We start from the raw sequence: 27,408 nt of genomic DNA, 5'->3' as shown, positions 1-27,408 counted from the left end.
GTTCCATTTAAGCAAGGAAAGAAAAGCAGATTCCATATGGGGACACACACTACTTTTAAATGTTTATAAAAATTTCCTTTTTTTAACCAGGAAACACAGCTAACTTTTATCAAGTGTACTTGCAAACACAAGGACTGTAGATATTTATCACTCTGGTTTTAAAAAATGTATCAAGAAGCACAAGAAACTGAAAGTGCTGCAGCTAAGACGAAGAAAGACGTAGGCTAACAGAGTGAGTTTCTTTTCTATACAAAGCCAAGTCTGCTGACTCCATAACTAACTCCTGCAGAGGTATACTTGGGGTGGAAAGAAAAAAAGAAAATAAATAATAAATTCAGTAAAAATAGCTTTAATAATGCGATTATTTTCATTAGTTCAGAGTATGAAATCATCTGCAATATCTACTATTATCAGTCATAGGCTAGTTGGAGCGTATTAGCCCTAATGTACGAGCCAGAGAACATACAATTGGTATGCCAGTTATTCTGTGACACATTGCTTCACCCCCCCACCCCATCATGTATTAGGTCCTACATTACCACATATTGTCCATTGTGCTTAGGGATTAGTAGGGCAGTTACACTCTTCTGAGAGCTTGTTGTGGATGAGCACGTGGTTCTACTACATCAGTCCACCGCTACGTGGTCACTCCGTTTCACACATTATGATCTGAGATATACAAAGTATGCTAGGATGCAATTGCCACACAGACACAGATGTGCTAATAGTATTTTCTTGTGCCATCTTTAGCAGTGATGGCAGACGGATCTGGACAGAGTTAATAGCCTATAACAGCCTGTGGTTGCAATTTGCCCAATTTCAAACTTAAATAGTTATAGTTTTGTTACAATAACATTTTAAGCTATGCTTCATTTTTACCATTAAAATGGACGATTGTAAATGTCTGACAATAAAAAGGTAGCAAAAACTGAACAGATACTAGATATTGTATGACAACAGGCACTTTTAATGAGAAATGGCTAAACTCCATGATGCTAATTCTTAAAACAATACATTTCACTGGTCACTACCCCCACAGATAAAAAAAATCTGCATTAATGCCTCCAATATTGTGATTCACACAGACACTCTCCCTGTGTTGCTATTATGTTCCTGAGCTCTATTTCCTTCATAAGAATCATTAACCGTACTGTAATATGGGAGCTCACAGATGAAAATGTGTGCAGGGAGTTTACATAATAAGTGGTTATGACAGGATGCAACAATCCATGCGATAAAACCTCCCAGTAAAATAAAAAATAAATCAATGACAAAGAAATATATTTTGGACACAGATCATTAAAACGAGAGATTGGTTTGCTTTAAAAATATGCAACAAAAATGATGGTTAATTGTAGGGAAGAAGCAAGCGTCTTATTCACCACCACAGACTGATGATCTCTGGAACCTGTTCTGCTACAGAACCCAGATGGCTAGGGCTCAGACCACAGTGCTTTTTCCTTTCTATGTGGCTGCTTTTCTGGAGGTCAGAGGGCATGGAATCAGCAGCTGGCGGGAAGGATTGAACAGGAGGAAGATAATAGCTCTTTAGTCCTCTTCGTCTTCACTAATGTCATAGGCAACAGCCATTGATCGAGAACGTCTGCCTGGTGATGCAGGCGGGGAGGTTTTAGTGGAGAAGGGCCAGCGGAACGATGGTGAGGGAGAGCGCTCGCGAGCAGGACTGCTACTAGGGCTTTGTTTGGGACTGATGGCCTGAAGCATTCTTCCCTTGCCCTCCTTCAACATGTGTTTCTGCAACAAATAGGAAAATTTTGCGGTTTGAAAACTCATCAAACAAAATTGTGCAAATCTTTTTTGTTACTAGACTGTTTCAATCATATATTTTCATGCAAGAACCCATATTGAATATAACCCATTCTTTTAATTCACCAGCTGAAACAAGGACACTTCTAGGAATTGGCCTTTCTACAGAATGTTTTCCTTGGGCCAACCATCAAACATAGAAGCAGGTTTTGCTTTTATACTATAATGGTACAAAACCCATAGAATAGTTCAAAAAAAATTTGACCCCAGTTTGAAGCAATATAGGTATTTTCCCTACACAATTAAAAGTGAAGATATCATTTAACGATTACTGGAATATTAAAGGTGCAAGCCATTTCTATATATAAAGTTTATACTGCTGGTGGGAGACATCTTAGCTGGGCACAGTTCATGCTTGTGGAAGTCACTCTTATTGCAAATAATAATTAGGGAGTACACATTCTGGATGATCAGCTATGTATGCATAAAAGCGACATACCTGGACCTGTATCCTACATACCGTGTGGGTGTTTTTGTGGGCTGAACCAATTTTCAGCCTACTAATTTATTAAGAAGTGGTGATATCATTGAGGCATGACAGCATAACTAATATTTAGAAGAGCCCAACTTACATTCATGATATACTGGTTTCCTAGTGAACTGACAGGTTACATATTCTCATGAAAAATGGATGCCTCTACTAGGTGTGTCAGATTCACTAATTGTGTGTTACACATACTGCATAGCCAGCACATTAAATTATGAATCCAATTTTACATCAGGGACTAATGTACAGCTCCAATCCACCACTGATATGGGGTAAAAGAAGAACGCAGAACCATTACAGAGGCACATTCTGTAATATGAATAGAAGTATATGGCTATGATTCTGTAAATTATTACATTAGATTGGAGCTCTCTGTCACCTGTATCAGTCCAGTATCATTCAAATAGGACTGCACAAGTTTTGGTGAGAAAATGAAAGGTCCTCTTTAAGCTCTGGTCCTTTAAGTTGGTTAGACTGAAATTTGAAGACTTATGGGAAGCTAATGACCATAAGTGTCAGTTACAGTGAGCAAATTTAATACAAGGATATTAATTTAAGGAGAACAGTGATTTTTATATTCCACTGCACTTCCATGTGTTTTCCACATTTCTATGGTAACGTTTATTTTCCATCACTCCCTAATCCTGAGAACTTACCAAAGCTCCCTCTGGGCCAAACATCTCCAAGAAGTTTCCAATAAATTCTCGCGACTTCTCTTCCCATTTTTGGATTAGATCAATACTTTTCTCCTCCACCTTCTGCACAAATTCCTTTGATTTCTCCTCCACATCTTTTACCTTCTTCTTTACCTTATCCACGCGTTCCTGCAAGTTGTATTTCTTCGCCTGGAATTAATATAGAGCACATAGCTTTTCAATGTCATATTTTGGTTCTTTATACATGAAAACTCATAATATAATCCAGACCCTTCTTCAATGATAAAATTGGGGGAATATGAGATAGGTGTGGTCCATTGGAACCATCACTTTGGTGAAGCACAGTAACAAAATAGAAAAGGTCTCACATTGATGAAGCTGACATTCAGCTCTTTCGCTGTATATCCACGCTGTAAATTGCGACGAGCATAGACATCGTAATCTCGTACGATCCTTGTAATGATGTCAGATGTAGAGATTCCTTCTGTCCGCTGGGTGGGTGCAAACATCCCTGTTTCATGTGTAAAGGGGTTAGAACAGAGCTTTGACATTAATACCAGACTATTCTGCAACGTTCAGATCAATCCATATGGGGAACAGCTGGGTAAATTTTGGGGCATATTATTTAAGTAGAATAATATTTGCTACAAAAAAAAAAAAAAAAAAGCTCCAATCAGTACAGGGTAATCAAAACAAATAATAAATAAAAATGAAAGTTTTATTTGATCACTAAACTACTCCAGTAGTTTACTGAGTGATAAATCATTGGACGAATATGTACTGTAGGTACATACTGTAATATTCAAGTACATAAAATACTAAAGAAAGATGTATGTAAACTCTTCAACAAATCTATTGAATGTGTTTTGTATGATAACCCGGGATGAGGACACTGACCTGCCTTTTTTATGTGCTTGTAAACATCATCACTTCCTGCAGAGGAGTAAGGAATATCATCGTGTGCAACAAAGTCAATCTACAGACAGCAGAACAAAAATAATGTATCACCATCCAATGCAGAAAACCTGTTATCTGTGACATTGGAATGTGCAATATGTTGGCATGACAAAGTAACAATGAAATGCCCTGCTCGCTCATGTTTGGAATAGGAGATCTATATATTTTATTGAGTCAGTCGTGTGCACACACTGCATCCCTTTCAGAGTAAGAAAAAAGGGTTTATACTTACGATAAATCGGTTTCTCTGATTCCATCTGGGGGACACTGCTAACCATGGGGGGTAGAGTAGGGTAGGGAGGAGTCTGGCACCCAAATAGTTAATCTTTTGCTGCTGACAGGCATATCCCCCCCCCCCCCCCCCTTCCACACAGAACTCAGTTTGATTAACAAAGCCCTAGGAAGATTGGTTGATTGGCCTATCTTCCTAGGGCTTTGTTTATCAAACTGAAGGACACTGCTAACCATGGGGACTTACTAAAGCAGTCCCTCTGATTGGTGGGACCACTCTGATCGCCCCGCACGTAGAGCACTACGGCCAAATGAGGCGTCCTCGGACGCAAAAATTTTAAATTGGTAGAATTTTGTGAACGTATGGACCGAGGACCAGGTAGCTGCCCTGCATAGCTGGTCCGCTGAGGTCCCATTTTGCACTGCCCAAGACGCCCCAACCGAACGGGTAGAATGGGCAACAATACGCTTCGGTACAGGACGCTTAGTACGGACATAAGCCTCCCTAATTGTTAGGGTAAGCCACCTAGCAATTGATTGCTTAGACGCAGGTCATCCTCGCCTAGCGAAATCAAATAACACAAATAGAGAATCTGTCTTACGTATCTTTGCAGTTCTCTTAACATATATCCGCAACGCCCTAATGACATCTGAACATTTACTTCCTTTTGTTCCAGTAACCTGAGGATCCTCTCTGAATACCGGAACTTCTATTTCCTGATTAATATGGAAACCCGACACCACCTTAGGGAGGAAGGATAGAATAGTCCTTAAAACTGCCCTATCCTCATGAAAGACCAAATAAGGTTCTTTATAAGATAATGCCCCCAGCTCGGAGACCCTCCTAGCTGAGACAATAGCCAGCAGGAAAACTGCCTTCCAAGTCAAGAACCGCAATAACGCTGAGCGAAGTGGTTCGAATGGAGGCTCCTGCAACATGTCCAGGACCAAATTAAGATCCCAAGGATCCATAAGATGCACGTAGGGTGGCTGGATGTGAAGAATTCCCTGCAAGAAAGTTCTAACATCCAGAATCTCAGCATTGTCAGTGTATTTTCACAGACGGCTGGCGGACACCTGACCGGAGACCCGCATCCAAGCCACCCTGCAAAAAAGCTAGAAATCTAGCCAGACAAAAGGATTTTGAATTGTAAGATTTCTTTTTACACCACGTTATATACACATGCCAGATGCGGTGATAAATCCTAGCCGAAACTGGCTTCCTGGCTCTTAGGAGAGTGTCTACTACACTTACAGAGAACCCTCTGGCTCTCCACAGACTGGATTCAAAAGCCATGCCATTAAATTCAGCCGGTCTAGACCCTGATGTAAGAACGGTCCCTGGGTCAGCAGATCTCTTCGAAGTGGCAACCGAATCCCTTGACCTACTGCTACCAGAAGAATCACTGGGAACCATACCCTTCGTGGCCAGGCTGAAGCTACCAGACTGACTGGTCAATCTCCCTGCCTGACCCTTCGGAGGACTCTGGGAATCATTGATATGGGGGGGGGGGGGGGGGAAACAGGTATCCTAACCTGAAGTCCTAAGGTATTGTTAGGACGTCCACTGTCACAGCCAGTGGGTCCCTTGTTCTTGCGCAAAACTCTGGGACATTCCTCTTGACTATTGATGCCATCAGGTCTTGATCCGGAAGTCCCCATTTGTCCACCAGCAACTAGAATACTTCCGGATGCAGAGCCCACTCCTCTGGTAGAATTTTGTGCCGACTTAGATAGTCTGCTTGTACATTCTGTTTCCCTGGGATAAACACCGCTGACAGCGCAGACACGTTTCTTTCTGCCCAGGCCAAAATCTGAAATGTGACCCTCATTGCTCTTGCACTCCTGGTGCCCCCTTGTCTATGTATGACACTGCCGTGGCATTGTCGGACTGGATGCGAACCGGCCTTCCCTGTAACACACGCTGAGCCCTCTGCAGTGCTTTCAGGATGGCCATAAGGTCCAGCATATTTATGGGAAGAACCGACTGTCTCTCGGACCACAGACCCTGCATCCTTAGGTGAAGGACCACTGCCCCCCAACCACTCAGACTGGCGTCTGTGGATACTAAGATCCAAGCCCACAGGGCAAAGGATCTGCCCTTTATTAGGTTGTCCTTTAACAACCACCAGCTGAGGGATTTTCTCGTCTCTAGAGATAACCTCATCCACTGGCGATCCAAACAGAGGAAGGACCCCGACCACTTCCTCAGAATGTCCCATTCAAGACATCTGGAGTGGATCCTTCCGTATGGCAGCGTCTCGAAAGATGCCACCATCTTTCTTAGCAGCTTCATACACATGAGTATTGACAGCCTCCTGTGTGACAGAACCCTGTCTGTCCACTCCATCAAGGACCTTATCTTGTCCTCTGGAAGAAAAATCTGCTGTCTGCAGTGTCCATTATTAGTCCCAAAAATGTCATTCTCTGACAAGGGATCATTTGTGACTTTGTTACATTCAGGAGCCAACCGTGATGTTTCAGCACCCTCACCGTAAGGCGAAGATGTTGTTCCAACTACTGAACCCTTGATTAGAAGATGGTCCAAATAAGGTACAATCTGCACCCCTTTGGAGTGAAGGAGTGCTGCCATAATCTTTGTGAATACTCTTGGGGCAGTGGCAAGCCCGAACGGGAGAGCTCTGAACTGATAGTGAGCTGAGCCTACCGTGAATCTGAGAAGCGGCTGATGCCCCTCCCAGATTGGCACATGAAGATAGGCATCCCTGATGTCTATTGATGCCATGAACTGGCCTGCCTCCAAGCCATCTATGACAGATCTTAGGGATTCCATCCTGAAATAATCTACTCTCAGATGCAGATTTAGCTGCTTGAGGTTCAGCACTGGTCTGAATGAACCATCCGGTTTCTGTACCAAGAATAGGTTTGAGTAAAACCCCTCCCTTCTTTGGTACTCCGGAACCTGTACAATAACCTCCTTTAAAAGAAGCAAAATCGACACAAGAGAGCATTGCCTGTCTTTTTTGAGGACAGCAAGGTAAACTGCTTACAAAAAAACAAAATGTAACCCCTTTTCATGATCCCCTGAACCCACCTGTCCGCTGAGCACTCTGTCCACTGCTGGGCAAACCCCAGCAGCCGCCCTCCCACTCCCCCCTCCGTTTTTGAGAGGAGGGTGGTAGTCATGCTGTCGGCCTATCCGGCAGCTTGGCGGAAGAGGACCTTGCTGCCGTGGAGGAAAAGGATGACCTTCCTCTAAGCGACTGTCTCCTACCTCCAGCAGCCCTTGACCTGACTGTCTGGCCTCTGCCACCGCGAAAAAGGCTGTCTAAAAGAACTAAACCTTGGAACTCTGGGTCTAAGAGCATTCACAGGCAAGGACGTACTCCTACCCCCCCCCCCCCCCCCCCCCCCCCCCCCCACCGAGGCCTGTGAGATGCAGGAGTCCAACTCTGGACCAATAAGCATCCCACTAGTATACGGAATGGATTCTAATGATCTTTTTGACTCCAAATCCGTATCCCAGGCTCTTAACCATAATGTTCTTCTTGCTACTACTGCTGTAGCAGAAATAGAAGATGATATGGAGGCTGAATTCTGAGCCGCCTCATATATATATCCTGCCGCCTCCTTAAGGTGCATGGCCACGGGGAGCAGTTCCGAATCCTGTAATGCGGACTCTAACTGCCCAGCCCAGGCTTCCATAGCCCTTGCTACCCAGGCTGAAGATAATGCTGGTCTGAAGCTTGTACCAGCAGCCGTAAAGACCGATTTCAAAAAAGTTTCCAACTTACGATCGGTCGAATCCTGTAGGGCTGCCGTTCCTGGTACGGGTAGCGTGGTCTGGCGAACCAGTCTCGCCACAGGGGCATTGACTCTCACCACCTGTTCCCATCTGGTAATGTCCTCCTCTTGTAAAGGATATAATGAACCAAATTTTCTAGGCACAGTGAACCTCTTGTCCGGATGCTTCCAAGAGGCCTCTGCAATCTCTCTCAGCTCTGCTGAGGGAGGGAACCTGACCACCTGTTTAGAAGCCTTCTTAAAGAGAGACCGGTCCAAAGACCTCGTCTCTATTTCAATAAACCCCAAGGTCTGACGTACTGCTTTTACCAGATCGTCCATACCCTGGTGCCTGGAGCTTCCTTCTGATTCTATTAATGAAAGATCAGAATCCTCTAACAATTCACCTTCCTCCACCGAGGATCCCTCTGAATCAGACAGAGACAACAGCGTATTAGCTGATCTATGTCTTTTATAACTACGAGTATGTCTAGGATTTACCAGCAATTGGTTTCGTCGGTCAAGACCTCTAGCCACTGCTGACCATCCTGCCTCCCCACTGTGGGGTGACTCTTGCGGTGCCGGAGAAGGAAATTGTACAACCTCTGGAGGTAATGAACTACTCATTTCCTCTCTTAACTTCACTGTGGGTTGTATCTCAGAGGTAGATGGAAGTCATAGCCAGAAATGGGATCCCTGCTGGTTTAGATAACAGGTTCACAAGGGTATTAACGCCCTGTGAAAAGGTTGCCATCCACTCTGGCGGCTCTGTCCCCTGAATAGGGCTGTCTTTAGGCTGCAATATTACAGGTGTCACAGCACAACCAGCACAAAGCCCCTGATCCAGACGTTCACTGGTTAATTTAACATTACACTTTGAACAGATCATATGTTTGGCACATGTTGTTTTACTTTTATCAGCCATTATTGGGAGAAAAAACAAAGCCACAAACAACCAGACAAGCACAAACACTCAATAGTTATTAGAAATACTAACTAATTAGGTCTTAACACATTACAGCATCTCTGATATCAACACAGGAGAGCCAAACTTTGTTGTTTTATACAGGCTCTACTTAATATATATGCCCATAACAATTATACCTCTCTATCCATGCAATATAGCGAAAATAAATGATACTTAGCAGGGAGATGTTTGCCAGCAGCTGTGCCTCCTCCAAATGGCTGCTGTGTCCTTCCTTCCTTTTGTAATTTGGCGCCAAAGGGAATCTTCCACCTGCTCACTCAGCGGGGGAGGGGGGAGGTTTTCTAACTTCCACCTCCCTGGCTCTTTCTGTTTCACCTGTGCAGACTGACAGTAATTTCCACACACTTCCTGTGAGTGTATTCGCTGCTATCTGCTTCTCTGTTCCCCTTGCAAAGCGCTGAATAGCGCGACCATTAGCTCAAGTTACCCCTCCTCTTTCCTTGAGGAGGGGACTTGGTCTATTCCATGGCCCCAGGGACGGCAAGAGCACTGGCACTTACTGCCTGTGGCAGCGCCTCACTCTTCTAGCATCTCACACGAGAAGTCCCACGGTTTCCAACCTGTCAGCGGGTGCCGCGGCTCCCCCGCTGTGCAGTCCTTCTCTGCTCACGAGTGCGCTTTGTCTCACAGAGCCACTCGTGCACTATGTCAACAGCTAAAAACAAAAAAAGCCTAAAACCAGTGAACTCAGTTCACTGTGCAGCTCTCCAAACTTCAGCCCATACTCCTAGGGCACCTACTTCAAACTGAGTTCTGTGGGGATGGGGCGGGGGGATACGCCTGTCAGCAGCAAAAGATTAACTATTTGGGTGCCAGACTCCTCCCTACCCTACTCTACCCCCCATGGTTAGCAGTGTCCCCCAGATGGATGAACTATAATATATGAGATTAACTATAATATAAGATTTATTTTTCCACACAATGATATACATTATCAAAATACTAATATCTCTATAGCCTTAACTTGTATTGTAAGGCAACTACTTAGTCAATTAATCAAGGGTGCATTTACCTGCATGCTATTACTGTGAATATTCCTAAAACTAGTTATTGCTCATGGACCACACCTGCTACAAATATTAATTCAGAGAGGCAACATTGGGGAGTGGATCCTCTCTCACCCTGTGCTCCTCAAGGAATTCTGGAGTGAGTGTCCATGGTGCATTCCTCACCACCTCGTCCACGTAGCGACAATGCTGCACTGCATCGTATCTCTCCGCATCATTCATCACTGTGAATCCCTTCAGGCTATGTGTCAGCTCGTCACTACAGACTAAAAAAAGTTAGGTCAGCTGTGCAGTTCACTATGACCTAGGAAGCCCTAGAAGATCACTAGCAGCAACACTCTAAACCTGGTCATGAAAGGTAGATTCTTGTCAGTCACATCCAATCCATTAGAGTGTGAAGAACATTCTACACATTATCGCTTTTCTGAATTTTAAGCCGTGCACACAATAATTAACCACGTCATTTAACAGCATCCTTTCTAGGTTAAAGGAGATCAATGTGCAGTGAGCAAATCTAATGATTGGTAGCCTTACAGCGCAGTAAGGCTACCAATCATTAGATTTGCTCACTGCACATTGATGTCCTTTAAGGCTACCAATCATTAGCACTAAAACACTTGACAATATAACATGAAATAAAGTTGTCCCTGCAATTTTTCCCATTTCCTTGTACAAATCAAATTAAATCTCTTTGGATGATGAGCTGCATATTAAAATGATGATGGGTTAGATAAGAGAGCTAATCTGTTAAATACATGTGACAAAACAAGTAGATTAAAAAGAACTGGTTGAGGCAGGCTATGTTGATGTTCGCACAGAAAGAGATGGATTAGTAGGAGTTTTCCATGAGACCTCCAGGTGTACTGTGGTCTGAGAAGCCAGTATTCAAACCAGTGTGCAGTCACATTATAGGCTCAGCTTCCAGGAAAAACAGAAGCTTCCCTTGGCGGGTTACATCTATGAGTGGAGCTTTTGTGCCCAGCATGTAAACTCAGCACAGTCAGTGCACAGTGCCCACAGTGTTTCTGGGGTGGGGTTACAAATTCAGAGACCACAAAATTTGAAGTCGTTAATCAGACAAGCTTGTGTTGTCTAAGTCTCATCTTACCTCCTACAATCAGGTACGTGTTAGGAAAGAGATTCTTAGCTTGCATTAGAGCTCGGGCATGTCCAGAGTGAAACAGGTCAAAGATACCATCCGCATAAACTCTTACAGGTCTGTCAGCTGCAGAAAAACAGAGAATGCAACTAAATGTAAAAAACTCGAGCTGTGTTTTGTATTAGGGGCTATAAAGCATTACCACTGGCTACAGAAGGTGCACAAAGCAAAACCTAGTGTTGTACATTAATGAAGTAAATATTAACAATCAAACTGACTTTAAAATTAAAAAAAAAAAAACACATAAAAACTGTATGCAAGAGACATTTATTCATACCTATCAAAAATTAAGTGGGTGTTTTGTAGGGACTTGTATAAAAAGGTTGTCTTAGTTGACTAGGAGCTTCCATGAACGTTTTTCTCAAAGTGGGTAGCACACATTGCTGTATATGCTGTGAGCAAACAAAATGATACAACAATGGAAAAGTTTTACATTTTTAGAAAAAGTATGAGAAGTAAAAGAAAAACCCACAATAACAAACAAAACAAAAAAAAAAACATATGAGGCAATATTATCCACATGTGTATAACTCACATACACCTGTATGCAAGTGGTCAGGTAATGCTAGGCGTTCCAGAACATTTTTCATTCTGACAAGTGTCAAAACGTATGATCTGGCTAGAGTAATATCGCTCCATATGTAATGACACAATGATAATATTATACATCATGACTGATATAATACTTACGTGGGGTTCCCATTTTTGCTTCTTCCATTGTTACTCTCAAGTATGGCTTAGTGTAGTCAATCTCTAACTCATCTGAGAAAGGTGCAGGCTCACTCACACCCTGTAAACGTGTAAGAGAACACAGTAGTTTTCTTTTTGCTCATGAAAAACCTTTACTTGATTCCTTTAAGCATTTGTGAGTAAATATATCATAATACAAGTTGTCATTGGTACGGCCTCATCTAGAATACTGTGTTCAGTTCTGGAGGCCATATCTACACAAGGATATAAATACATTAGAGACTCTACATAGAAGGGCAACTAAAATAGAGCATGGCTTACAGCACAAAACTTACCTGGAAAAACAAAGATTTTAATATGTATAGTTTGGAGCAGAAAAGGGAAAGGTAATGATAGAAACTTTCAAATATATCAAGGGTCTTAACAAGGTACAGGAGGGAAACATGCTTCAAATGAAGAGATGTATTAGAACACGAGGACATGCACTGAAACTGGAGAGAAGTAGGTTCTGAGGAAATTTGAGGAAGTAGAAGGAACACTATGTTAAATATCTGTTCAGCTGTCCTCTGCATTTTGCTTCCCTATATCAAGTGATCATGTGAAATTACATAAATTGATATGTTGCTGGACTCAAGAGCCCACAGAAAAATAAAATAAGACTGTTGCTAAGGCACCATACGGAGTGGCCAAATATTCACTGAGCTGCGGCTTGGCCTCCCTTAATACCGGCTCGCACAGGGCTTTACAACATCCAGCATTGGCCTCCATTAGCGCATAAGCACCCCTGCATCCACCAAGGACCCTACCGATCCCAGCAACCATCGGAACAGGCTGCATTTCCTGAAACCGCAGCTGCTTCTGTACTGGGTCTTAGGATCATCGAACTCGATTTAGGGGCGGACTGCGGGACAGCTGAATGGACACTGTCCATCTCGCGTCATCCTGCGGCTTTGGCACTCAGCCGCTGGTCCCCTGGATGCTCTGACAAGCTCTCCTCTCTGCACAGAGAGGTGCCATCTGGGGCCCCCACCCGTGGGGGCGATCGGCAGTCTAGCCGCCACCACCGATCCCTGGAGCTGTGCTTCTCTTTGGATGACGCTTTCCGCTGTCTGACTGGTGTGGCTATTCTGATTAGTGCCAAATATCCATTTAAACTGGAGAAGCAGGTAAAAAAAAAATATTTCTTGTGAAAAAAAAAATAGGACGGCAGTCCATTACCCTGGCTTCCCTGTACACTCCTAATTCACGACAACAACCTTTCCTCAGAAAGGTGTGCCAGGCCATTCATAATTTTAAGACAGGAAAGTTCTTTTGTATGGGCGATTTTAATGTGGCGCCTGACCATAAACTCGACCACACCTCTTTACCCTCCAGACAGTCCAAGGCCTCTTTTGCTTCTAACTCTTCCACTTTTTTTTTAACATTTAGCAGATTACGACTTATATGATGCCTGGAGGGGCACATCACCCAGGTGAAAAAGATTTTACTTATTTTTCAAATGTTCACCGATCATAATCTCAAACTGACCTCCTGTTGTCAGACAAGTGGTCCCTACATCGCATAACCAACATAGATATTCTCCCCATAACATGGTCTGACCCCAACCCCCTTGTGTGGACTTTGGAACCCATTGCTGAAGCTCGCCCGCTTAGGCCATGGAGAATGGCAGATTATATTTTGACAGATAAGGGGGTTGCCCAGGTGATGCGGGACCCTCTCGAGTCCTGCCTGCAGACCTACAAGTCTCACCCTATACCCATTGGTGTCCTCTTAAAGCAGTTATGAGGGGAGCAGCAATTCAGGCAGCTGATAGGATTAGTCAGAAGTCCAGGGAGTAAATGCATCAAGCTGAGAGTTTTCCAGCAGGTTTGAAAAGTGGAGATGTTGCCAATAGCAACCAATCAAATTCTAGCTATCATTTTGTATTATGTACTAAGTAAATGATAGATAGAATCTGACTGGCTTTTCAAACCCGACGGAAAACTCTCAGCTTGATACATTTACCCCCAGGTTTCCTATGAAAAGCACCTTGCGGTGTTAGAAGCTCAGCACAAATGTACTCCATCTGACCCCATCATCAAAGCTAAGCTCGCTGTTCTACGCAAGAAGATTAATGATGTCTCTTTTTTACAAATTAACACCATCGCTAGACTAAAAGTTGTATACCCTAAGCAATAGGGCTAGTAAAGAAGAATGATATTATTAGAATTAAGAACCTGCATACTGACCAGGGTGTCCGCATTTGCAACCCCTGGAGTATAGCGATCCAATTTGTCTCCTATTATGAATGTCTCTATAACCTCAAGACGGACTTGATCTCTGACCCACCCCTGCTTCTATTAACAACTTTTTGGATTTGGTTAACCTCCCAGCTCTGTTCCCTGTAGAGGCTCAGGCTCTATGCTCAGACTAAAAGGAGGAGGTGGTCAAAGGTGCTATAAAATCTATGAAACGTGGTAAGGCCCCAGGTCCTGATGGTTTCACATTACTCTTTGTTCCAGACCAAACTGACTTCCATCCTTTTGGCGCTGTACAACAGCGTTACCTGTGACACGTATCTCCCCGTAGAGATGCTCGAAGCGCAGATTATCACCATCCCTAATCCGGGTAAAGACCCGTCCCATTGCCCTAGCTATCGCTCTTCTAATTTCTGACCTTAAAATCGTCGTTAGACTAATTTGCTAACCGCCTTAACCCCATTTTACCACAGTTAATCCATCAGGACCAGATGGGCTTCGCCCCAGGCAGACAAGAGCTGGACAATATGCGACGAGTCCTCAATGTTCCATTCACACTCCCGCCCGCTCCCTGCGCTCGGCCAATGACCGCCGCCTCTCCTCCACTCTGATCACCTCTTCCCATTCCAGAATCCAGGACTTTTCCTGTGCAGCCCCCGTTCACTGGAATGACCTCCTTCTCTCCACCCGCCTCTCTCCTACTCTGTGCTCCTTCAAACGTGCACTCAAAACTCACCTCTTTCTCAAAGCCTACCAACCATCCACTTAACCCCCATCTCCACCGCTCATTCTCCCCTCTCTCCCATTCCCTCACCTGGCTCCTCTTGCGCCTGGTCTGTTTTACCCTCCCTTAGGATGTAAGCTCGTATGAGCAGGGCCCTCTTCCCTCCTGTCTCCTTACCCGTTCTTCTGCTCCGTGTCTATTGCATCTGCCTGTCTGGAGTTTCTGAAGTATTGGTACTTTTTGTTTATTGTTCTGTACTGTTATAACCTGTATAGTCTACTGTTTGTACTATGTGCGGCGCTGCGGAAACCTTGAGGCGCCTAACAAATAAAAGATAATAATAATAATAATAATAATAATAATGTTACAGAGACCTATACCACCAGCTCCCTGTCTTTGTTGTTAATATCACTAGACGCTGAAAAGGCATTTGATAAGATTAATTGGGAGTACCTGTCCTTGGTCCTTAAAAGAATTGGGTTTAGCGAATTCTTTCTCCAGGCCATATGAACTCTCTATACTAAGCCTAGGGCTACAGTCTTTAGCAATGGGTTCCTATCCTACACCTGCCGAATCAACAATGGCACCAGGCAGGGCTACCCACTCTCTCCATTGATATTTACATATCCACTGAGTCCCGTGACCTTCCAGTTTAAGCTAAGTGGGAATCAAATCTGGAGATTTCTTTAACTCCAGAGAATTGGGAAAAAAAATCTTTCAAAACGTCTACAAAATGTGTAGGTGTATTAGCTACTCAGATATGTTGATTAAGGTTATCCCCAGGTTATGCCTCATACCAGACAAACTGTACAGAATCTGTCCCACGATCTTTAAATACTGCTGGAGGAAATGTGGCAAGATCGGATCTTTCATGCATGTTTTCTGGACCTGCTCAAGGCTCAGACCTTTATGGGCTCCAGTGTTCCATCTGATCAAGCAGGTCACCAACACGAGTCTCCCCCAATACTCTGCCATGGTCCTCCTCCATCTCTACCCTGTGCAACTCTAACATCATAATTATTATGTCACCAGGCATATTCTCATCGCCTCTAGGGCGACGACAGCCCAAAATTGGAAGTTCCCCATACTCCCATCTGTAGCTAAAATTGATTTAAAGTAGCTTTGTAATGGAGACTATAGGCTTTAAATACTCCACTTCAGTGTCCTCCGCCACAATCAATATTGTACTCTTGGTATGAGTATTACCTGGACCAGAAAACATCACACACTCAAACAACTTTGGTTTAATACCCTTGAGTCTCAATGGACTACTGTACTTGTTTATATCTCTTTGATATTTTATTCCAATTTCCATATGTCTCCTTCCCTCCTACCCCTTCCCTACTAGTCTGTTACTATACAGAGATACATTTACAAGAGAGAAGATAGGAGATGCTGTGGTTATCAGAGAGCATTCTTGGTCACTATGACTACCTGTACTTGCCCAAGTTTATATTACAACCAGACCAAATAAAAACAAATATATACAAGTATATATTTTCAGTCCTGTTGCCTATGTATGCAGCCTGGTGATTTAGATCAAAACAACATCAGTTATGTTATTAAATTCTGTCTTAAGCAGTAATACTATCCTTTATTTATATAGTGAAGAACTATTACACAGTGATTTACAGAGACTGGATATCCGATCACATCAGTCCTTGACCGAATGGACCTTACAGTCGAAATTCTCTACTACATGCACACACACACGCTCCAACACTAGCTACCAGTATGTTGAAAACTGAAACACCCAGAAGAAACCCACAAAAAACACAGGGAGAACATACAAACTCCACACAGACCGTGCCCTGGTTGAAATGGAATCCATAGCTCAGTGCTAATCAATGTGCTACCCAAAAGAGGCATTAACTATGTAATTACATTGCCAAATTATTAAAAAATATTCACTCTAAAAATTAAAGGTCATTAGCTCATATAGTGCACGAGGAAACAAAAAGCAAGCAACAAATCCTATGTTGCCACCAAGTGGACAATGCATAGAATGCTTGCCTTTGCTCACAAACCAAATAAGCACTCTTTTTAGATAGGTAATTATAACTTTGGTAAGTTAAACGACTTTCCATCATCATCTTTATGGCATTTTACTGTGTTTTCACTAAATTCTTTCAACCATCTAGTCAAAGTTGTTTATTTGTGCTGGCCTTAGTTAGAACACAAGATCTGCATTTTTAAAATAAACATCTCTTTCAAATGTAAACTCTGATATGGTGGAAACTGTTTTATATTTTGGGAAAATAATAAGATTCAGAGGAACATAATACGGTTGGGTGCTGTATGCGTAAATGATGCACCTAGATGTTTTAGCCATTAATAATACACTGATAAGAATTGTTATTGTTACAGGGAAACATTTTAGTATAATTTGTATTCCCCAGTGTGACGCCACAGTTAAATGAAGGGCATTAAACTCTCTCATGAAGAACTCAACTGCAAGTATTAAAGATTCTGCATACCACAACTATAACACATTACTGACCGGCATGTGACGCGCAACCTTCTTAGGCACAGAATCTTCATCTGTTGTGCCATTGGGTGCTGCAGCATCTTTTCTTCTCTTGCGAGAGCTGAGCTTTGTAGTGTTCTGAGACTCCATTACTGCGATGTGAGGGAGCGTCCTGTGTAGGTCTATATAAATCTATCATATGGTTTCTATCCACCTATTAAATAACAAACATGCAAAGTCATAATTACCAATGCCATCACAGTTCATTTAAAAAAAAAAAATCTTAATAAATCAGTTTCCATTAATAACAGCAATATACAATATTCTTCCATATATATGAGAATGAATACTCTGAAAGTCAGTGGGAATTTCCAATGTAGAGTGTCAATTTTGATTCCTCAAGGAAGATTAGTCAGCTCTCTCTGTGTACACACAGACACAAAAATAGATATTGCAAAGTCAGAACAGAGTTCAAATCGAGTCAAGTTTCCAAGCACCTGGGCATATAAATATAGCTTCAGAAAAAGGGCACAGTGTCATCTGTGACTTGATCGGCATATGCACAGGATATACAAGTACAACAGACCATTGTAGGAATAGTACAGAATGCTAAAGGAAAACTGTACCAAAGGGATATCACTAATAAAACAAATAGAAGTGTATGGGAAGAGAAATATTTTACAAATATTTGTACAGTTACTAGCAGTGTTCTGGTGATTACTTCCCAACTTAACCAGTTGAGTCACTAAGTGCCCATCCCTTACTGTGACGTACAGCATCACATTACATTAAAGCTCCACAATAGGGAGCAGAAAAAAATATTGTGCACTGATGGTGGATCAGAAATTAACATGTGTTTTTATAATGAGGAAGAAAAAGGAAGAAAAAGCCAGAAATAACACAACAAAAGTAGATTTCTCTTTCACATGTCAGAAAATGATTCAATCATGTCACTTTTAGCAATATTTGAAACTATTTCATGTTTCTACGAGGCCAAATAACGAAGGAACGTTAGATTGAACATACTTGCCAACTCTTGCTTTCTTAGCTGGCAAGTGTTAAAGGGGGCATTATGACTCCAACGTGTCTCAGTACCCCCGCCCCATGCGATTCACATTGCATGGCAAGAGCAGGGTTTGAAACTCTAATGTAACTGCTAAAATAAACATGATTTATATCACTGCAGAGTTTAACCTACATATGCCTCTGATTATGTATAAATATGTTTTAGTGTTTAAAGTACACACCTGCATCTGCATTTTGGATTGTGTTTTGTACTTTCAGTCACAGCGGCATAGCACATTTATTATATTTGGAAATTACCCCCCTTAGAATTATACATATTTGGAAGGTTATGACTGCCTTTTTTTTGGCCCAGCAACCCACCCATCTCTTCATAGGTGTTTTTCATCAGAGCACACTGGTCCTACCAATACTACTTGTAGCTTAGAGGAACTAAATGAGTTAAGTCCCATATTATAAAATGATAAATTGGGACAGTAGGTACCCGTCTGAATGAGGTCAACTTGACGTGACATCTGGCCTAATTATATATATATATATATATATATATATAAACACATCCTTAGTCTTTAAAGTGTGCATCTGTATTTTGGACGAGGAGTGTATGCGCTCGTGAGTGTGTATAATATATCTATCTAGATCTATAGATCTCTACATAGATAGATATAGTGAAAGACACATCAAACTTTTTGCTGAACCACTTTGCCGTTTATTTTCTTGTCAGGGCGGATAAAACAGCCTTTCTAGTGTCTTCAGCTATCACACCAAACATATTCAAAATATTTACAAAATCCCATACGCTGGCTATTAGAGTTAGATCCCTAACTGGACACTTGGTGGCATCAGTCTTCCGCACACAGCTCAAACCCAGCTATTCAAGCATTACTCTAGCTGATTCCTTAATTGATTAGGCCAGGTGCTCCATCTGTATTTCCTGTGCTGTGCGTGTGTGTGCGTACCAAGTTAACCCTATCTGCACCCTCAGCCTGCAGATTACCAGGGAAACCACCAGTTTTTCCACTACTATTATGTGGCACACTCCCCCTATTGTCTATATATATATATATATATATATATATATATATATATATTCTATATCACACACCCCTCTTTACAAAGTTCGATGGCAAAGTTTGAGGTCTGGCTTGGTGCAAGTTTTGAAATACCCTCTGAGACGAGATATGCGAGTTTGTGACAGTACTTAGAGACAAATGTACAGCTCTTGCTGTGGAGATAAGTGCTATTTACACATATAACTGGTGCACGTTTATTTAAATGTGTTTATGACACCATGGAAGCCCCAGCCCCCCCCCTTTTTGCGTGCGTGTGAAAAAAACAGCAGAAGAGTCCTCTAGTGCAGTAATTTCGTTTTAGTAATATGTGAATAGATATATTGATACTTGTAAAATAGGCCCCGTACCAACGTGAAAGTAAATAGAATCTATGAAGGCTGCAGACTCCTCCACACCTCTTTTTTAGGTCCGAATTGTAACCTTTCAGATGTTAATGAAAAAAAAAAAAAGAGGCAACATGTTGTAGTACATTTAAAGCACAATTTTAAGTATTGCATGTACACAATATTAGAAATAAGAAAGCTTATCTTGCATATTCCACCCATTGAGTGCCAGCACTTGAATGGGGAAATCAGTTTCAGTCCAAAGAAGAAAAAAAAAGTATTTTCTTCCCTCAGATGCTGAAGCTGGAAACAACAGGTAGCATCAAGAGGAACTCCCCTACAAGTTTCGTCCAGCCACCGTGACTCTTGGGACTTCATAAGTAATCATATAATGTACGGGATATATATGAAAACAAAGAGCTAATAGATAGGTAATACGTATGAACAGGTAAGAACACAGCACACATGCCTGGTCTATTAGAACTCCTACAACTAAGAGTCCTCTATGAGCACACTGAATGTATGTATTTGGAATATCACTTCCACCCAAAGCCCAGAAAACATACTTTGCTACGGCGGATGTGCTAACCACTGTTGCAATCACTGATCCTAATTCCAAAGCAGATCAAAGCAGAAGTAGATAGTTCTTAATGACATTTGCTGTATGTTTGTCCTGCTGCAGAAAGTGCTGGAGAGCGGTACAATAATGAGTGTCTGCAGGCAACAGTGAAGCATGTTAGAGGTTCCTTGCATGTTCGGGGCTGCATTTCAACAAATGGAGTTGGGGATTTGGTCTGGATTAATGGTGTCCTCAATGCTGACAAATACAGGCAGGTACTTATATATCATGCAATACCATCAGGGAGGCGTCCGATTGGCTTCAAATTTAACTGCAGCAGGACAAGGACCCCAAACATACAGTCAATGTCATTAAGAACTATCTTCATCGTAAAGAAGAACAAGGAGTCCTGGAAGTGATGATATGACCCCCAAATAGCCTTGAATTCAACATCATTGACTCTGTCTGGGATTATATGAAGAGACAGAAGGATTTGAGCAAGCCTACATCTACAGAAGATCTGTGGTTAGTTCTTCAAAATGTTAGGAAAAACCTCCCTGCAGAGTTCCTTCAAAAACTGTGTGCAAGTGTACCTAGAAGAATTGATGCATTGATGTAGTTTTGAAGACAAAGGGTGGTCACACCAAATATTGATTTTATTTCGATTTCTCTTCTGTTTGTTCACTTTGCATTGTGTGAATTGATAAAAATAAACTATTAACACTTCTATTTTTAAAATAATTCTTACTTTGCAGCATTTTTTCCACACCTGCCTAAAACTTTTGCACAGAATTGTGTGTAAAATATATATCAATTATACATACACACATATTAAGATGCTTATGCGGCATTAAAAATATCAATCAGGGCTATTCTTATTTGTTGTGGGTCGGGCCAAAGCATGAGTAAATAAACAAAAATATGAAATATAGAACGGTGTACCCACCCATATATAAATGGTTTAAGCAGGTGAGCTCTATGTTTATCCCCAGAGGGTAGCTATCATAAATCTATATTAAAGACCTTGAATATGTATGTGTTGTCACCTAGAGTATGTGTGCCCACACAGCTGGGTTTTCTGATTATATTTTCCTGAAAAAGAAAGTCCCCCAGGACCTGATATTAAAATCAGCATGTCAAGGTAAGCGCTAAAAACAGCAACATATGAGGTTTTCAAGAGCACAATGATGTCATTACCAAGAACCTAAAATGTGTGGTCATATATATTAGTATAGAAGACAAAATAGATAAAAGCAACAGTCTCCATAATTCACATCTGAGACTGTATCTGTAGGTATTGGCAATCTGGGTAGCTAGATACATAGACTAAATCTGAAATCTAAAACTATGCAAGTTGTTTGTTTTTTTTAATTCTATAACTTTCTCCCTTTTAAGAAATTCATTTGCATGACTTAATATGTATGTAACTTTGTTATTATCCTTTTTTTTTATCTATATACTTTAAGCACTGTGGCTATTTTACCATACTAAATTCCATTTAATAATGCTCTATCACTGTGTTCTCAACCAATTCATGTGCAGGGTATTATTTGGTTAGTGAGAAGCAAGTGTGGGATAAATCTAAGAGCTAGTGCTAGCGTTAAAAAGAACGCTTGGTGGTGGCAGTTTGGACAAAGATAATATGATTGTGAAGTATAAATTTGAGCTTTTATTCCTTTTTAGAAGGACCAAGCGGTCTTATAGTGATAAATTCCTTATCACATACACATCATGGCGGCTCACATATGTGCTGTTTGTGACACCATGTGTTTCAAAAGATTTTATTTTAAGAAGAATTTTGTAATGCATTCAGTTAAAAATCAAACCCTGTGAAAAATACAATGTGTAGCATTGCATCACACCTCCACTGTGTATGTGTTGTAATCAGTCACACCCAACAGGCTCAGGACCACATCTCAGCAAACGATCAGACATTTGTGCACGTTAGTGGCAACTGAAGAACATAGTTTGTGCTAAAGATATAAGACAGTGGTTGACACTTAGGAGGGAAACAGTTGCAACTAACCTGCGTTTGTTTTCCGTTTCTGCACAGCACCTCCACAGTCGCTCCCTACAACATAACAAGACAGTTATATAAAGCTAATCAGTTATCCCACTGTTAGAGTGAATGAGAGCGCCACTGTACTTTACTTGCAGAAATGTATAACTTTCACCATCAAGTATGAAGCAGAACCTTAAATGTGAATTACATAAAATAAATACATATAGTTTCCCACTACAGGAAACAGATCAAAAGGTCAGTCAGCTTTCAATACACACAACACCATAAATATCTGATTGTGTGTGTAGCAGTTGCTCAGTAGTTAAAAATAATAATGATTTGCTGGACACCCAGGTTTTGATCATGGACTAGTCACCAGGGGCGGATTGGCCATAGACCTTACAGGGAAGTTTCCCGGTAGGCCGATGGCCTAACGAGGCCACCTGGAGGCCACCTCAGATTTTCCTGGGGGGCGCGTTTGGATGCGGCGGGGGGAGGCACGTACAGGAAAGCAATCTAAAATATTGGTGTTCAGTGGGCAGCAACAGGCAGCCAATTGCTAGGCTCCCACGGTGCTGTTCGGCAGACAGGAAGTCTGACTTCACTTCCTGTCTGCCTGATGTGAGAAGAGACGCTGCTCAGAGCAACTGAAGGTAAGTGAGGGGGGCTTAGTATACTATACTATACTAAGGGGGGGGGTCCTATACTATACTAAGGGGGACTACCAATACTATGCTATACTAAAGGGGGCTGCCTATACTATACTAAGGGGAGCTACCTATACTATACTATTTGGGGGCTACCTATACTATACTATTTGGGGGCTACCTATACTATACTATTTGGGGGCTACCTATACTATACTATTTGGGGGCTACCTATACTATACTAAGAGGGGGCTGCCTATAGTATACTATACATTTGCCCTGCATGGCTTTAGAGATGACCCACTGTGTGTAAAGTCATCACATCTAGGTTTTCCTAAATGTTACTACAACCAAATTCCTGTAGTTCTAAATCCCGCCTACTTTTGTGTTGGCCCCACCTACAGTTATTTTGGTCCCGCCGACATGAGGCCACTTCAATAATTTTTTCCAGGGTCACTTTAAGTTCCCAATCCGCTCCTGCTAGTCACCATCTGATATATATCTCTGCATAATCACATTAAAAGAAATAATAACAATAATGCAATAACATATTATATCAGTGATAGATATCCTGATACACAAAGAAGGAAAGAGCTTGGGCTGCAGGTGAAGACTTGGAGGGCCACCTGTTGCCCATCATAGTTCTAGATGCTTTGTAGAGATGCATCCTAAGTCAACCTTATGTTATATTCTGACATATCTCATAACCGCTAAATATTTGTAAAAGATCTTGTAAAATATTGATGGAATCATCTCAGAAATTGATAATATTGATTTTCTCAGCCCATTAAAGCTAGTTAAAATACAGTATAGACTGCATATTATATACTTCATATCACATCAGAATCTGCAATATTCAAAAAGAATTTTATTGTGTGATGTGCTCTAATAAATGCTCATGAAAAATAATTGATAATACATTTTTCCAAATCCATCAATTAAATGGGCAGCATGGTGGCTTAGTGATTAGCACTTCTGCCTTACAGCACTGGGGTCATGAGTTTGATTCCCGACCATGGCCTTATCTGTGTGGAGTTTGTATGTTCTCCCCGTGTTTGCGTAGGGTTTCCTCCGGGTGCTCTGGTTTCCTCCCACACTCCAAAAACATACTAGTAGGTTAATTGGCTGCTATCAAAGTGACCTTAGTATCTCTCTCTCTGTCTGTGTACGTTAGGGAATTTAGACTGTAAGCTCCAATGGGACAGGGACTGATGTGATTGAGTTCTCTATACAGCGCTTCGGAATTAGTGGCACTACATAAATAACTGGTGATGATGATGATTATGAAATGAATAGGAGGAACTAGCTCTGCTTGCTCCTGTCTAGCAGGTCACAGTGTCAGATTTCTCTCTATGGGGGATATTTAAGAATGACCGCATTTTTAAAACGATCCCTTTCAATCCTTATCGCAAAGATAAGGAATGAAAGATTGTAAGCATTTACTTCAACAGGAACCGCAGTCTTTCGTGACTGCTGTTCCTAGGAAGACCCCTCTACTATCTTTTCCATGGTCATTATTGCGATAGTGACCAGAAGGGTGAGCAGTAAAATGCGGTGCGGGATCCGACGATCCCTCTATCGCAATGCTCTCCCCATAGAGAAGAACTAAAAAGTTACACATTACTTGTTACATAGCAGGTCCCCATAGACATTTATGGATACTGCTAACTATACAAAATGCAAAGCAGCAGATTCATTATTAATAAATGTTAAATACACTTAAAAATGATTGTTAAATTGGCCCCGAAATAATTACATGTCTTATAATTCAGGTTACTAGGTTGACCAGAGACAGTCATGCAACCTAAAAACCAGTGCCCTGTGCTCAGGTATTCAACATTTTTAAAATGCACCAAGCAATGACAAATACAATGCCAGCTTTTTACACATAATCTTAACATGAAAATAAACACATATATTAATAGTATTTAAAAAAATGTACATAAAAAAAACTCGTTAGCAATATGAATATGATCCTAAAACTTTTTAAAGTAATTTTATGCAATTGTCAAAACATGCATATAGCCTTCATAGAGGAACCTCAGGAAAAAAATAACTATAACACAGCAGCACTATTCCCCTATCATCTTATCCAAAACAAGATATCAACCTACCACGTTATTTCAGGCAGCAGCAGAGATTACATTGCAGCACAAATGTCATTACTATGTTCAGTACATTGACACATACATAGATAGAAACAGATCTTGCAGCCTTGACTAGTCGTGAAGTCCTCATTTATTGCCCCATTGCCTATTTATGTACAGATGACAACACCTGCACTTTGTTCAGTTCATTACTAACGATAAACTGTTGAAAAGTTCAAAGGACAGAACAGAAAGAATCAATACTACATATAGTATGACCATCATAGACCAATCTTAGCGCTTTCTTCTTATTCTACAATACATAAATTGCACTGCATAAATTAGTGGACCCAATATATTGATGATATCCATGTGTTTATTCTAATGATATTAACAAATTATAGTAACAGAAAATGCTAATAATTTTAAATATTAAAACCCCTGATTTATCTGCTAATTATACTCTGTATATAACTGTAACACTGTCAGGCACATATATTCATTAATTCTATTAAAAGGACCACTAATCATAAAATACAAGTTCCATTATATCAAAAAAATTTACTAAGACATTCCCAAGTACTGTTTATACAGAATAAACTGCTGGTCTAATGTAAATGTGACAGATTGCCCTACATTGTCTCCACCCACTCACATACACTTCAATGTAAGATTAATGTTGCTAGAGGAGGTGACAGACGCCCAATGTCACCAACTGTCTAAAGGAAAGAGTCTCCTTCTGTATGTAAAAGTTTCCATAACTGGAGAGCAGTTGAGACGTTTGATGCGTGATTGCCAACTGTCACTAACAAGCAGGTAAAGCCCTGGATTGGAAAGACTTGCCCGGTATCGTTATCTAAAGCCAGAAGAAGTTGACGTGTCCAATCAAAGGTCCATCCTTAGCGAGCACCCTGTCACTGCACACAGGAGCTAGACTGCCCGAGGGATACACTGCAGACACGTCTTTATCATAATCACAGACACAGAGTGTCAGCATAATACTGGATAGTTAGTACCTGCTATCAGCACTCTTTAGATAAACTGACACGTATAATACCCCTTCATATGGGACATGATGTCTATTTTACTGAACATAGTTGTGTATTAGACCATAACACACAATAAAGCGTCCACTGACAAGTACTTTCTGTGCGGTAAAATTCCACATAAAATATTATATATATGGTATTTCTCTAGTTATGACACAATACACAGAGCCCTAAGCTATACTCACCTCCCGGTGTCTCCGTGTCCAGCTTCCGGGCACTGCTACTTAGTATCAGAGTCTGACAGCAGTCTCCGGAAGTACAGCTCATGGCAGCGGTACAACCGCAGAGCTGTCCGACGGGAACTCTTGTCAAGCGATAACGTTCCGTCCTTTTTACTAAGTGATTAGTTTAGTCCTGTGTCATTCGTACTAATCTTCAATATCAACACTCCAAACTACACTCTGCACAGTAATAAACAATGATTATTTATTGATATTTCGTTAAAGTTATTTATTAAAAAAAGTACTATGCATGTGCTTTTTACCATTAATTATTTTCTTATTTGCAAGAGTTACACACTGTCCCTTATTTCCAGGGAAAGTACCAGGTTTTAATCATTTGTCCCAAGCAATGTCCCTTTTTTCAGTAGTTATCAAATGTACAGTATAATTCCACTTTTTTGGCAGGTTGGTTGCAATACTTACTATATAATTTTACTTTCTCGGCTTTATAAGTTAATATTTTTTGAAGGAATATTTAAAACATAGGGGCATATTTAAGAAATCACGGTAGTGCACTATCGTGCACTTACTTTATAAATTAGGCCATGATGTGTCCTACGCAAATTTATTAAAGGTGCATCACAGCAGATATCATGGATATCTGATGCTTTGCACTCCTCATCGTTTCTGCGAGCAGTCACCATTCAACAGTATGGTGACTGCTCTGACCGCAATCTAACAAGTCCCGAAAAAATGTTTTTTTTCGGGAACTTGTTATGTTAATGTAGCTGGCGCACATCATCGGAAATGCTGCTAAAACTTCTGTTCTTGGTTATGTCCAGCTCTGCTCCGGAGAGCAGAGCTGGACAGCGCATGTGCAGGGAGTGATCTTGTGATCCCTCACTGTCACAGCCTGAAGCTTTCCGGACGGCACATGCGCAGTTGCATGAAGAACACAAAGTAAGCTGAAGAGGAGGAGATCCGGTGACAGCGCGTCCGAAGAGGCAGTGGTGAGTATGGTTTTTTTTATCACAGAAACAGCATTTTTTCGGAACTGCTGTTTCTGTGTTCCATTTTTCATAAATTAGAGAAATACATCAATCCTTATCCATGCGATAAGGATTGATAAGTATTTCTCATTTTTCCCGATAAATGATAAATGTGCCCCATAGCTGCCTACTTTCCCAGAATGACCTGGAGACTCCCAAATTACGGGGTGTCAAAGAAGTTATGATCTTTTTAATTAAGTAATCTATAGCTTTCATAGAAATAGTTAATGTACAAGCCAATTAGTTAAAAATGATTAACGT

At 41.3% G+C, this 27,408-nt stretch overlaps 1 protein-coding gene across 2 annotated transcripts; it reads right to left on the bottom strand.

The window, feature by feature from the left end:
* Positions 1–946: 946 nt before the first annotated feature.
* PCYT1A (phosphate cytidylyltransferase 1A, choline) lies at positions 947–26,214 on the bottom strand. 2 transcript variants are annotated; one of them, XM_075202330.1, is made up of 10 exons: positions 26,123–26,214; positions 22,179–22,223; positions 17,208–17,388; positions 11,747–11,846; positions 11,006–11,122; positions 10,012–10,163; positions 3,868–3,946; positions 3,339–3,481; positions 2,971–3,159; positions 947–1,755 (listed from the first exon to the last, which is right to left on the bottom strand). In XM_075202330.1, the coding sequence occupies exons 3-10, from the start codon at positions 17,322–17,324 to the stop codon at positions 1,549–1,551; spliced, it is 1,104 nt and encodes a 367-aa protein (XP_075058431.1). In that variant the 5' UTR covers positions 17,325–17,388; positions 22,179–22,223; positions 26,123–26,214; the 3' UTR covers positions 947–1,548. The 2 variants fall into 2 exon arrangements, with proteins under 2 accessions (XP_075058431.1, XP_075058432.1); XM_075202331.1 differs by lacking the exon at positions 26,123–26,214 and adding an exon at positions 24,916–25,067.
* Between the last annotated feature and the right edge of the window lie 1,194 nt (positions 26,215–27,408).

The sequence above is a fragment of the Mixophyes fleayi genome, chromosome 3, assembly GCF_038048845.1.
Source record: "Mixophyes fleayi isolate aMixFle1 chromosome 3, aMixFle1.hap1, whole genome shotgun sequence".
In the NCBI taxonomy this organism is placed as follows: Eukaryota; Metazoa; Chordata; class Amphibia; order Anura; family Limnodynastidae; genus Mixophyes; species Mixophyes fleayi.
This window is presented reverse-complemented; position numbering and strand designations above follow the sequence as displayed.